We start from the raw sequence: 14,373 nt of genomic DNA, 5'->3' as shown, positions 1-14,373 counted from the left end.
TGTGTATGCATTTTTAAGTCCTAATTCTATTGCTCACTTAATATATGATAGTGTAAACATGTTATCAGGCTTATATATTATTTGAAAGTGAAAAAAACAAGAAAAAAAGGCCATGTTTCACTTTACAGTAGTCCGGAACCTAACCTGCTGTATCAGCGGGGCCCCCTATATTCAGTTGAGCAGAGGGCACCTGCACATGCCAGTAGTTGCATGACCCTCGTCCTAGTTACAGTACACCAGTGTTGAAAATTGTAAGGCGATCGGATTTGTCATTCTCGAATTATAAACGAACTTTGGAGGAAGAAAGAAAAGATTCTGCAACCACTTTTATGGCACCTAATGAAAATTTGTTCTCTGGTTTCTCAAAGAAAGCTAATTTGTTGCTTGAGTGACTCCACGTCTTGTATATTCAATTCTAGCAGTGTTTCCCCTATATTTCCAGAGAAAACTGTCTCCAGCTCTGGTGGAACTAGTATGGTGATAGCGTTAAGTTGTAAGTTAAGGAGTTGTACGTACTTATCAGGACATTAAGAAAACGTTTCGTCACATGTGACTTTTTCAGTCCTGAAGAAACCATTCGTGGCAAACGTTTTCTCAATATTTTGATCAGCGCATACATGTCTTTTTACCTATCTCTAACTATGAAAATGCGTCACTCAGAGATGTACCTTGATGCAAGTCAGGGTTCTGCTCTAAAGAACTGAATCTGTCTTCAGCTTCCTCTGATCAGACCCGGTTGCCCGCCGTTTTCCAGATGTTGTATAACCTTTATGGGTTATACAACACAGTAAAGTGCACTTTGGAAAGGTGAAATAGCACTCATTGTGTGCCAAAGAGAATAAAAAGCCATCAGAATGCGATAGAATAAGCTCCCCGCTTCCTGAGTGCTGTAGATCAGAGTGCAGTAAAATAAAACAGTTTGCTGTCAGTATTAGCCATTGTGACTGCATTTCGTGGACAAGCGTAAGTTACGAGTTGACACTGGTCCAAGTCGGACCGAAACGTCGTCATAAGGTTCCTCTCCTGTTTGCGAGTTTTTGGTGAATTCTTTATTAGCGGAGAAAACGAGCACGGCAGCATGTTTGTATCAAGCATGTGGAACAGTGAATCTGGGGCGCAGGAGTGATGAAGTTGTGTATGACTTGGCATTTTAATAATAATAATACTTTTCAAGAGTTTACAGTTGCGAGAATAAGGAACTTAGGCACAGTCAACACTTTATTAAAAAGGGACGCTTCGCCACCACTGGTGGCTTTGTCAACTCGAATACAGAGAGCATAAAACACCATATATTATATGTAACAGAAAAACAGGTAGACTGGTGAGGCCACCTATCCCAGACGACTGGGCCGGGTCTTGTAATGCACGAGTGAGTAGGCTCTGACTATGTGCCAGTGGGACTACAGCAGTGCTCCTCCATTCTTATATCACCTGTTGGTAGTGTTTTGGTTGGGCAGGATAATTTTGGTGAGAGTTTTGGAAATGTTAAAGCTCAACGTTGAAGTAAATTACTCTCTGTTAAGTAGTTCTGCTTCCTCCGTTTCCTGTAGTGACGGCGCTGAGGAGGGGCTTGGGTTGCCTTCTGTCTTCCCCCCCTCCCCCCTAAAAAAAAAAGATTTCTTCAGCCTTCTAAAGCAAATAAAAATAATAACACTTCTTTTAAACAAATTTCCTAGCCCCCTTTCCAACCAGTATGGTTCCCTAAAACGCTGCCCTATGCCCATGGCTGTTTTCCCTGTGTAAACTTCCTTGCAACCCTCGCTAGGGATCCTGTATATACCGGCACTGGTTTCTGTGGTGCTGGCTGGTTTCAGCTTAACGAGATCCCTGATGGTGGAACTGGTTTCTACTTTCATATGACTGCCTCTGAGCACAGGAGAAATGTTGCTGGCCAATCTAGTGTGGGTTTAGCGCTTAGTTATGCCTGACTACAGTATATAAGCCACTTCTCACATATGCTGTATTCTTTTCAAGATTGGTGGACTGATTACATCGACTCAAGGCTGAGGGACTGATTACCTCAAACTACTACTCTTCACGATTCTCCTTTGTATGGACTGATAAAGTCACTGTGTGGCGAAACGTTTCCTCATTAAAGATACCCAAGTGTTGCACATGTGTCTAATTTATCATCATGATTATAATAATATTAACGGGAAGGGCTATATACCTGGTGGAAGTTCTCTCGTGGGGGTAGTAGTTACCCTCAACGCAAACTACAAGATCCACAACCTCCTCAGGGGCCCCAATGTTTATGAATCCAATCAGGAACATCATTATCTAGAAGTGATCAATTTATTTTTTTAAGCGAAGCCCGCCAGGTACTCCAAAAATTTACACAGGGCAAAAGGCATTTACTTCTACCTCCTCTTCACCTTCCTTCTTCAATTCCTTCCCTGCTGTCGCCGCCGCCGCCGGTGCGTGCTAGGCAGGTCTTTCTCAAATCCAACTTTTCCCAGTCGTGCAGTACACAGCCCCGCCCAGGCGTCTCCTATAAGTGATCTCGCCACTTTGCTATACATTCATTATATATTTTAACTGTCTGTATATTAGGACTGAAAAAAAGTGGCTAAACGTTACCTTCAATAAATGTCTTGACTGTGCATGTGAATCTTAATACCACAATCGCTAATTATTAACATATCTCTAACTATATAATATACGCATGTTACAAAGAATGGTTAGCAATATTTATTTCAAACATTAACAAACCTTAAGTTATATAAATCATTATAGTTAAAGAACTAGGCTTTATATTGGTGAGGGATTATTTCCTGTGTACGTTATATTTTAATTGAGCGCCTGACAGTTCGTTGAGCTGCAAAGGTTGCTGTTGGCTCGGAAGGGACCACAAACAATAGTATTAAGAGGGTGATTCTCAGAAATAATGCATTTCTCCTTAAATACCCAAAATATTATCAGGTAAAGCAAGATAATGTGAATTAACTACGTACTGGCTCGTTAGATTTCATGAGGTTTTTAGAAGTTAACATAATATACGATGACCAATATTTTAGGAAAACTGACCATGTTCTTCATTGCCTAGTTACTGATAAATATGGAACGTGGGGAACCAAACCATGTTCTTTATTGCCTTTTTATCAATAAACGAGAAACGTGCCTATTATCACTACTGCCGTTAGTGACCTTAACTTTTAATCATGCGACGTTTAATTAATGTTTTTATCTGTTTTGGTGAATAAATTTATTACACATCCTGGTGTACCTAAGGTAAAATAATTATTATAAATTTTTATATGCTAAAGTTATAGAAAATGGGATAAAATTTCAAAATGCTATTAAAAATAGGTTAAAATTTGATGATGCAATAAAAAAAATTCAAAATTTATTTAAAATGTTTTTATAAACTATGACTAGAAAACGGATAAACAAAATTTTGATTAAGGAAATGTATGTAAAATTATGAGTATTGATGTTGGCTTTCATTTTTGTGCATAACTTTCAATATTACAGCAGAGGCACTTTCCACAGCTTTGCCCCCATCCTTAACCACCATGAGTTTCTCTAGTCAAAGTTGGTACACGTTCTGTAACTTGACCTACCATTGGTGTACGTCTCTCTCGTGTCCCTGGAGTTTACATAATTTCCCATGAACTGCCGTGTTCTTTCGTGTTTGAGAATTGTTGAGGTTACCATATATCTTTCATTGTTTCTTAAAGTTTGTATTAATTAAAGTTTCCGTGGGTGTTCTTTTCTAATCGTCATGTTACTTCACGTAGCTGAGGGTGTTCTTTTATACCTCTCGTGTTTCTCAGTGTTCATAGGTGTTTCTTCAACTTGGCTTAAATGTTATTACCTACCTGCTACGTTTTTTGGTACTTAATTTTTCGGAACTTTTGTTAAATGTTAATGTTAACCCTCACTCACGTTAAATAAACTTGGGCATCCCACACTGTCTCTCAGACTTTGTGTATAATTTAATCTTCTCCCTGGTGATTAGTGCTGAAAATTGTATTATGTCGCTTGGTCGACGTATGTAGCCTATTTTCCCTAGTGTTTCTAAGTTAAATTTATTGGTTGTTTATTTTTGTGTGAACATTTACGGCTTCATTTTAATTTACCAGTGGCTATTGTTTTGATTTCCTTTTATTCCCAAGAATATTTGTTTCGTTTATTTTTATGCCCCCAAAACTTTTTATGTACGTTTTCTCCATAATATTTGTCTATATTAATGTGGCAGCAACAGTTTTGATTTAAGTTACAGATAAATGTGGCAAACAAACATATAGCAAGATCAGCCTTTAAGGAACATTGTTTTACCAGACTTAATTAACTCACACTTAAGTTGTAAGGTTGTGTTGCGAAGGCTCGTCATGCTCTCTGTTTTTACTTAAAAACTGACTTGACTACTTTTAACAGTAACTTTTTTTTCGAGTTTATAAATTTTTCAGTAATGTTTTTGGTTTTGTCGGCATTTGTTCGGTAATGTCGTTATTTGTCTTGTTTCAGTTTATTCGCCAATAATTTATTTAATAATTTTATTCACTAATACAAGTTTTAACTTTTGATTATAAAAATTTATTCGCAAATTACATTTGTGTTCATTTTATTTAGTATCGCACCAATAACTCTTTTTGATCCGTCTAATTGAATTCTTCTCGAACACCGATGCCGAAGTAAGTTGAATTTTCAGCTGATTGGTGTTTAACTCTCTCTCTCTCTCTCTCTGGAAGTGTTAGTGTTAGAGTTTGATGTGTACTGATGTCCTCTTGGTATTAATTACTTCTGTTACTTGAACAAATACACGAGGCACTTTGTTGTAACCTTGTTTCTTTTTTTTTTTTTTTTTTTTTTTTGTAAATGTTTTGGATGAGTATGAGGTAGAATCGACTCTTAGGTATATTTAATTGTTCAAGTTGAAAATTGTGGCTTGCGTTGAAGTCACTTTAATGAAATGTAAACTTAATTTTGACACTTTTTAAATAATTTTGGTCACACTATTGTTCCTAATTAGCATGTTTGAATATTTACCAGTTTATTGGCGGCTTGTCTTGTTGCATACATCATTGCAGCGTAAATTAAGTATTTCATCAATATATTTGATTAGTTGCCGTGTGTAGGGTTAATTTTCCACGTGATGCATATTGATACTTGGTCTTAATATTAATTTTATTAAGCTGTTAACCTGGATAATTAAAAACGTAGAATATCTGGAAATAAAATTGCTAATACGTATTTGTAAAACTAATCGCCCGTTTTGTTTTTCCTTCACTTCCTCCCAAAACCTTATGTCCAACTTTTTTTTTTTCGAAAAAACTTTTCTTTTTTGGATATTTCTTTATCACTCGAACCACCTGCTTTGTGGTGTGTGGCTGTTCCCGTCTGTCCCTATCCTGGTATTCTATTCCCCAATCTTGGTGTACTATTTTCTGTTCTTGTCACCTACCCATGGATCTTCGCTTATTACATTCGTCTTCCTCCTCGCTCTTTCTTCACTCCTTCCTTCTCCCTTTTGTCTCGCCATTCCTTTTCCCCTGTCTTACCTCCCCTCCTCTTCCCCTATCTTAACCTTCCTTACCTTATTATTTTCCTTCCCCATTCTTCGTTTCATGTCCTCTCCACAGTAAGGTACAGAGTGAGGAGAAAGAAGCAGACGTCTTGCCTCACGATGTTGCTGATGCCAAGTAAGTACACATTTTACTAGCCTTATTACTCTTTATGTATTCTGCTGTATAGTAGCCAGTATTATTTTTAAAATACACAAACAATCCGCATATAGGAGAGAGGAGCTTACGACGACGTTTTGGTCCAACTTGGACCAATTACAAAATCACACTGTGACTAAATGGTCCAAGTCGGACCGAAACGTCGTGGTAACCTCCTCTCTCCTATGTGCGGGTTATTTGTGTATTGTTCCAGCCACTGTATTGTACCTTTTTGTTCTTTATTTTTACAAATAATCATTATTCTGAATATTTATATCTTTTATGGGAAAGAGTACCAACCTTCGCAACATTGTTCTTAAAAAAAAAATAGTTTAAGATGTGTCGAGGTTAGGTTAGGTAAAGTCTGTCACAAAACAGGACAAGTGTTTCCTGACACGGATCTTAGATATATAATGATCCGCAGCTGGAGCTTTTGGTTATCTGATCGAGACCTTCCACTGGCTTACCTGACCACCCCTTTAAAAATTATGGTTATAATTATAACCATCAGATATCTGATGTGAAGATTGTAGATACTTTGCTTACCAAGCATGCATAAGCATCATTCATGTCTAGGGAGATACTTACAGCATATTACATATTGTCGGGCATTAAGTGAAAAATAATCTTCCTGATAGGATAACCGTCTGAGGTGTTGCAAATTATATTCCTGGATTTGTTTAAAATTTGTTGAAATTTGAATGTTCACAACGGATATTGGACTCTGTGGCTAAGATGAAAATGCCGCCTTTAAATACTGGGAAAGTTCTTGGAAATCGTAGATTGGCATGTATCATCCACTCAGTATCTGTTTATCTTTATCTTATCTTGAGTACAATATTATATATCTATACAATGTGCTAATGTTTTGATAGCGTTTCATGCACTTTAGTCCCGTTTTTGATTACAAGGAATTTTTTTTTTGTCTGTGTTGAGCCACGTAGACTGATTTTTGTTTATATAGGACGACTGAGTTATTAACTGTAGAAAAATTATCGGTGGACGGTGTGGAAAGAGATTCATTAGCGGGAGTGAAGTTGAATACGGGGGTTAGGCGTGCTTGTGTTCCTTATCTTGGCTGGGGAGACTGATAATAGGGTGAGCCAGTTCCCTGGCAGTGGCTGCCATGACACCCTCCGTTTACTGTGGTGGCGGCGTCACTCTCAGCCCACTGCAACAACTTCTGTTAACTACCAGTTGCCTCGTTAATATCGCCCACTATCATCAGCTATGCCTAACAGCTTGTGACTGCATTACAGGAAAGCTATCTTGGGATCTGCAGTATTACTATTATCACAGTGACCAGATAAATATTGAAGTTACGGAGAAAGTGCGCGAAATAAGTTAGGTTTCTAATGTGTATATTTGCTCAAGACTTAATACTCTGATCTTGGGGGGAAAAAAAAGGCGAGTGTACAAAAGATATATAACGAATCACAAAAGATATGGGATTATTACACGATGCAGTACAAATTACTATTCGAGTCGGTACATTTTTACATTGATGTTATTAAATAAATATTTAAACTGAAATGTGAAGATTTGTTCATGTTATTGTGAAAAATAAAATCAACTGTTTATTAGAATGGTAATATCCTCAGCACCTATAAATATTTTAAGCTAAGAATATACAATGTCGACAGTAACAGTGTAGCTGAGAAAAATTACATATTACATAAAATTCTTTTTAAAATTGTTTAAGAATCTAACAATGGCGCACCGTAAGATCGGCACCCTGAGATCAAAATTTACAATATCGCGGAGTCTGAATGACCTTACTCAGATATTTATGACGGATAAAAGTAAAAGTGCAGAAAATATATGTGAAGCTGTTGATAAAGAGGGAAACGAACATGAGAAACTATCAAAAAAACATTCCAAAAGTTTTAAAAGTGAACACGTCAAATCGAGCAAACACAAAGATGACAACAAATCCTTAAAACGACAGGAAAAAGATGAGGTCAATAAATCTTTAAAGCGTAAAAACAAGGATTTCGCTAGTAACTCCTTTAAGCATAAAGACAAGGAGGATGGCATTGGTTTCTTTAGGCACAGAGAAAGGAGTGAATCTACTAAATCTCGCAAACAAAAGGAGACTGACGATGACAAATGTGTTACGTGTGAGTCAGACAGCAAAAGCGACACAGTTGACACTACAGAAGAAGAGAAACTAGAGTTGGCTTGCAATCGTACGTTTGAATGCATTCCTGTGGACAACTTAGTAGGCACCGATCTTCATGAACTCTTGGATGTAGATAAGTAGGTGATTTACCCCGTTTTGAAGTAAAAATGAGTATGACATGAGCGAATCCATGAGAAGCTAAGTGTGTCACATGTATTATATGGTACACGATATAAACACATACACACCGGGAGTTGTATTTCCTTTAGTGTGTATGTGATGAGAGTACTTTATTTCCTATTTTAGGGACGGAAGTATTTTTGTCTGGTTATGTAAAGGAAGCCTTAATTTTGACCCCAGTGTAGTCGATAAACTTTAATTAAACTCCATTAATCAATCAGTGGTTCAGCTGATCATCGACCCTGCTGCCCGGTCTTAATCAGATCTCAAGAGTATTGTATATTTCGGCCTCACAATGAGATTGTCTTCGGTATGTGGTCGAAATATACAGTACTTCTTTTGTTTTATTATATCCGTTTAACTGTGTCATTGCTCAGTGTCTTATTGTAGCAAGAACAGTTTTATCGACCTCTATAGTGACATTTTTAGCTGAAAATTCTCGAAAAAAAACTTTTGTAATAAGTGGCTTCAGCAGTGAATTTTCTCGACAGTTAGAACTGTACACATACATACTTTATATATATAAGGTCCTTGTCAGTAATCATTTGCATACTATGTCCCGGCCAGTGATGAACTTCATTTTTAAATACTGTGTACGTTTCACTTGAACTCAAAATACTTCCAGCATTATTTATATGCTTGAGCTCAATTGGAAACCAGCCGGAGAGAATTATAGTGCTACGTAACAAGCCACATTAACAGCCCCTTGGATGGTAGTGCTAGGTATCAGCTACATTAGATGTCTCCTTGAATGATAGTGCTGGATATCCACACCAGATGCCTTTTTGGATGATAGAGCTAGATATCATCCTTGTTAGATTCTATTATTTTATTAACACATTGGCCGTCTCCCATTAAAGCAGGGTGCTCTACCCAGAGGCGCGCTTACATTAGATGTCTCCTTGGATAATAGTGCTAGGTATCCAAATTAGATATATCAGTGGATGAAAGTATGTACTTGGTATCATCCACATCAGATACCTCTTTTGATGAGATTCATATACGAGACTGAACCTGGAGTATTCCATGAAGCAAAAGCTAGGTGGGTGGCTGTGTGTGCTCTGATGTTTACGATTCGTAATTTTTATTGCATTGAATGCTTAAATAATATTGTATATTTGTTTGACGTAATGGGAATGTCCTAAGGGGTCAGTCTGGTGAAAATTATGTAAAGAATCAGCAATAAAGAAACTAGATGGTTGACCGTTAATTAACCTTGGAACTGGAGTAGATATGCTTTGGTCATATAGAATGAATGGAACAAGATAGAGTAATTAATAGGGTATATAAACCTGGGATGGAAGGAGGAGTATAGGACGTCTGAGAAAGAGTTGACAGCAGCTTGAAAGTGGTATTGATAGGGCTTGAAACGTCCAGAAGCATATCTTGATCATATAAGATTGCAGTGCACAGATGCAAATGGTTTTTGGTGTTTGACTTGCTGTTGGAGTGAACTGTGAAAAGCATCAGGAAAACCAGATAGGTAGACACGAATTTTGCAGAGCGGAAGCACTGTTGACTAGCCGCTTTTTCAAATTTGGGTAAGGAGTGGTACAGTTTGGTAGAGATGAGCATTGATTTTCTGTGTCATTTAGGAAAGACTAGTGGGGAGAGAAAGATTGGGAAATAAGTAACTTTGACTTTTTTGGGTTGCCCTAGGTAACCTACACATATGTTGCTATGTATGACAATTTTTAGGTTAAGTTAGGTAAGGTAAGGTTCGTCAGGAGACAGGACAAGTGTTTCTTGACGCTGGTCTTAGTCAGATGATGACCCGCTGTTGAAGCTTTTGGTCATCTGACCGAGGCCTTCCGCTGACTAACCGGTCCTTCCCTTTAAAAATTATGGTCATAGTTATAACCATTTAGTATAACTGACAATTTTTGTAACTATTTGTGTATACCTGAACTGAATAAACTTATACTCATCCTCAATGGAAAATGGTCAGTTAAAAAAACTGTGTGTGTGTATATATATACTGAGAGGAATTGACAAGGTGGACAAAGACAGGATGTTCCAGAGATGGGACACAGTAACAAGGGGACACAGTTGGAAGTTGAAGACACAGATGAATCACAGGGATGTTAGGAAGTATTTCGTCAGCCACAGAGTACTCAGGAAGTGGAATAGTTTGCGAAGCGATGTGGTGGAGGCAGGATCCATATATAGCTTTAAGCAGAGGTATGATAAAGCTCACGGTTCAGGGGGAGTGACCTAGTAGCGACCAGTGAAGAGGCGGGGCCAGGAGCTTGGACTCGACCCCTGCAACCTCAGCTAGGCGAGTACACACACACACACACACACACACGTGCCGAATTGGTAAAACTGGACAGTTAGCAAGAACTCATTCAAAATTAAGTCCATTCTAAAATTTCCTCTTATACATTTAAAGATATATATTTTTAATTTATGCTAATATAAAAAATTAATGATTTTGTACCTAAAGAACCTTAGGAAACTTACCTAATCTTACTATATCAAGCGCAATTTAATTTAGTCTAATCCAACTAAATATATTTTATATAAGTTTACAGTAATTTAATAATAAACAAACACAATGACATATTTTTTTTAGTTAGGTTCGAAATGATTTTTGCGAAATTATTGCATACACAAATTTTCGCTTGCCCTATTCAGCAAGAAGCGTGTTGCTGTTTAAGTCAAAATCGCGAGTTTTACTTATTCGGCACGACATTATATATATATATATATCTATATATCTATATATATATATATATATATATATATATATATATATATATATATGCGCAATAGTATCACAGTAAACAGGTGATATCAGAATATGCAAAACAACCACTGTGAAAGTATAGTGAAATTACAAGCGCTTTCGTGACTTCTCCTTGATAATGTGAGAAGTCTTGAAAGCCCTTGGAATTTCACTATTCTTTCACAGGGGTTGTTTTGCATATATATATATATATATATATATATATATATATATATATATATATATATATATATATATATATATCTATATATAAATAATATAACATGCTGGCGATCTCCCACTGAGGTAGGGTGACCCAGAAAAGAAACACTTTCACCATCATTCACACATAGTCACCGTCTCTGCAGAGGTGCTCAGACACGACCGTTCAATGTCACTCCAAACAGCAAATACCCCAAATCCTTCCCTTAAAGTGCAGGCATTGCACTTCTCACTCCCGGAACCCAAGTCCGACCAACTGACCTCCCTGAATCCCTTCACAAAACACTGCTCAAACTCCAACAGCTCGCCAAGTCTCAAAAACCATTCGCCTCCACACACACACACACACACACACACACACACACACACACACACACACACACACACACACACACACACACACACACACACACACACACACACACACACACACACACACACTCTCTCTCTCTCTCTCTCTCTCTCTCTCTCTCTCTCTCTCTCTCTCTCTCTCTCTCTCTCTCTCTCTCTCTCTTACTTTTATATACAACAGGCCAAGTGTCTAATCGACATGTGCCTAGGACAAAATGGTAACTAATACAAACACACACCCAGGAAGGACTGTGGGAAGACAGAAGAGGGGTACATCAACAAGGATTATCCCAACAAGTGTTGGATGACACACACAACTGAGGAGGAGGTGAAGAAGCTAAGTGACCTTGATACCTCAAAGGCAATGGGACTGGACAACATCTCCCCATGGGTCCTTAGAGAGGGAGCAGAAATGCTGGGTGTGCCACTAACAACAATCTTCAACACATTCCTTGAAACTGGGCAACTTCCTGAGGTATGGAAGATGGCAAATGTAGTTCCCATTTTTTAAAAAAAGGAGACAGAAAAGAGGCACTAAACTATAGACCTGTGTCACTGACGTGTATAGTATGCAAAGTCACAGAGAATATTATCAGGAGAGTGGTGGAGCACCTGTAATGGGACAAGATTATAAACAACAACCAGAACGGATTCATGGAACGCAAATACTGTGTCACAAACCTGGAGTTTTATGATAAAGTAACAGAAGCAAGACACAAGAGAGAGGGATAGGTTGATTGCATTTTCATGGACTGCAAGAAGGCCTTCATCACAGTTTCTCACAAGAGATTAGTGTAGAAGCTAGAGGATCAGGGACATATAACAGGAAGAGCACTGCAATGGATCAGAGAATACCTGACACGAAGGCAACAATGAGCCATGGTACATGAAGAGGTATCACAGTGGGCACCTCTGATGAGCGGGGTCCCACAGGGATCGGTCCTAGGACCAGTGCTATTTTTGGTATATGTGAATGACATGATGGAAGGGATAGACTCAGAAGTGTCCCTGTTTGCAGATGTGAAGTTAATGAGGAGAATTAAATCAAATGAGAATGCAGGACTTCAAAGAGACCTGGATAGGCTGGACACCTGGTCCGGCAACTGGCTTCTCGAATTTAACCCCACCAAATGCAAAGTCACGAAGATCGGGGAAAGGCAAAGGAGACCACAGACAGAGTATAGGGTAGGTGGCCAAACACTGCAAACCTTGCTCAAGGAGAAAGATCTTGGGGTAAGTATAACACCGAGCACATCTCCGGAAGCACACATCAACTAGATAACTGCTGCAGCATATGGGTGCCTGGCAAACCTGAGAATAGCGTTCCGATACCTTAGTAAGGAATCATTCAAGACTGTACACCGTGTACATCAGGCCCATACTGGAGTATGCAGCACCTGTTTGGAACACACACTTGACCAAGCACGTCAAGAAATTAGAGAAAGTGCGAAGGTTTGCGATAAGGTTAGTTCCAGAGCTAAGGGGAATGTCCTACAAAGAAAGGTTAAGGGAAATCGGCCTGACAACACTGGAGGACAGGAGGGTTAGGGGAGACATGATAACGACATACAAAATACTGTGTGGAATAGACAAGGTGGACAGAAACAGGATGTTCCAGAGAGGGGACACAAAAACAAGGGTTCATAATTGGAAGTTGAAGACTCAGATGAGTCAAAGGGATGTTAGGAAGTATTTGTTCAGTCATAGAGTAGTCAGGAAGTGGAATAGCCTAGCAAGCGAGGTAGTGGAGGCAGGAACCATACAGAGCTTTAAGATGAGGTATGAGAAAGCTCATGGAGCAGGGAGAGAGAGGACCCAGTAGCACTCAGTGAAGAGGCAGGGCCAGGAGCTGAGTCTCGACCACTGCAGCCACAATTAGGTGAGTACAATTAGGCGAGTACACATACACACACACATGCCTGCTTTATGCCACAGCCCCTTGCAGGAATGTGTGAGCAAGCTAGGTAGGAGTGGAGATAAATGCCCCCTGGGACCTCAAGCTGAGAAAGCCTAGGTAAACAAATGGATTTGACAGTTAAAATAGGAGAGGAGAGTTAGAGGTATCGGAAACATGGAGGGAACATTTTAAGGAACTGTTGAATGTTGAAGATAGAGAAGCTGTGATTTTGTGTATTGGACAGGGAGGTATAACATCTTGTAGGAGTATGGAAGAGCCAGTTGTGAGTGTGAAGGAAATGCATGAGGCAGTGCGTAGAATGAAAGGGGGTAAAGCAGTTGGGATTGATGAGATAAAGATAAATGGTAAAAGTAGGTGGGGGATATAGTTTTGGAGTGGTTAGTTCTTTTATTTAATGTATGGAAGATGGAGAGGTACCTAGGGAGTGGCACAGAGCATACATACATGTAGTTCCTTTGTATGAAGGCAAAGGGGACAAAAGAAAGTGTAAAAATTATAGGGGACTAATCCTGTTGAGTATACCTGGTAAAGTGTATGGTAGATTTATTATTGAAAGAATTAACAGTAAGACAGAGAGCAGGATTGCAGATGAACAAAGAGGCTTTGGGAAGGGTAGGGGATGTGTAGACCAAGTATTTACAGTGAAACATGTAGGTGAACAGTATTTAGATAAGAGTAAAGAAGTTTTTATGGCTTTTATGGATTTGGAAAAGACATATGATAGGGTGGATAGGGGGGCAATGTAGCAGATATTGCAAATGTATGGAATAGAAGGTAGGTTACTGAAAGCATTAAAGCCTTTATGAGGATAGTGAAGCTCAGGTCAGAGTATGTAGGAGAGAGGGAGATTATTTCCCAGTAAAAATAGACCTTAGACAGGGATGTGTGATGTCACCATGGTTGTTCAATATATCTATAGATGGAGTAGTAAGAGAAGTGAATGCTCAGGTGTTGGCCTCTGGTGTGGGAGTAAAAGATAAAGAATCTAACACAAAGTGGGAGTTGTCACTGTTGCTTTTTGCTGATGATACTGTGCTTTTGGGGGATTCTGAAGAGAAGTTTCAGAGGTTGGTGGACGAGTTTGGTAGGGTATGTAAAAGAGGGAGAGTAAAAGTGAACACAGGAAAGAGTAAGGTGATGAGATTAACAAAAAAATTAGGTAATGAAAGATTAGATATCAGATTGG

At 38.7% G+C, this 14,373-nt stretch overlaps 1 protein-coding gene across 16 annotated transcripts in view; it reads left to right on the top strand.

Annotated features, from left to right (window-relative positions):
- cyst (rho guanine nucleotide exchange factor 18 cysts) overlaps nt 1-14,373 on the top strand; it is a 1,629,610-nt gene that overhangs the window by 1,539,841 nt on the left and 75,396 nt on the right. For all 16 annotated transcript variants that reach the window (XM_070090333.1, XM_070090340.1, XM_070090337.1 and 13 more), the window contains one exon: nt 5,586-5,645. In XM_070090333.1, coding sequence (XP_069946434.1) covers nt 5,586-5,645 — 60 coding nt within the window. The remainder of the gene's footprint in view (nt 1-5,585; nt 5,646-14,373) is intronic.

Source organism: Cherax quadricarinatus, chromosome 31 (genome assembly GCF_038502225.1).
Source record: "Cherax quadricarinatus isolate ZL_2023a chromosome 31, ASM3850222v1, whole genome shotgun sequence".
NCBI lineage: Eukaryota > Metazoa > Arthropoda > Malacostraca > Decapoda > Parastacidae > Cherax > Cherax quadricarinatus.
This window is presented reverse-complemented; position numbering and strand designations above follow the sequence as displayed.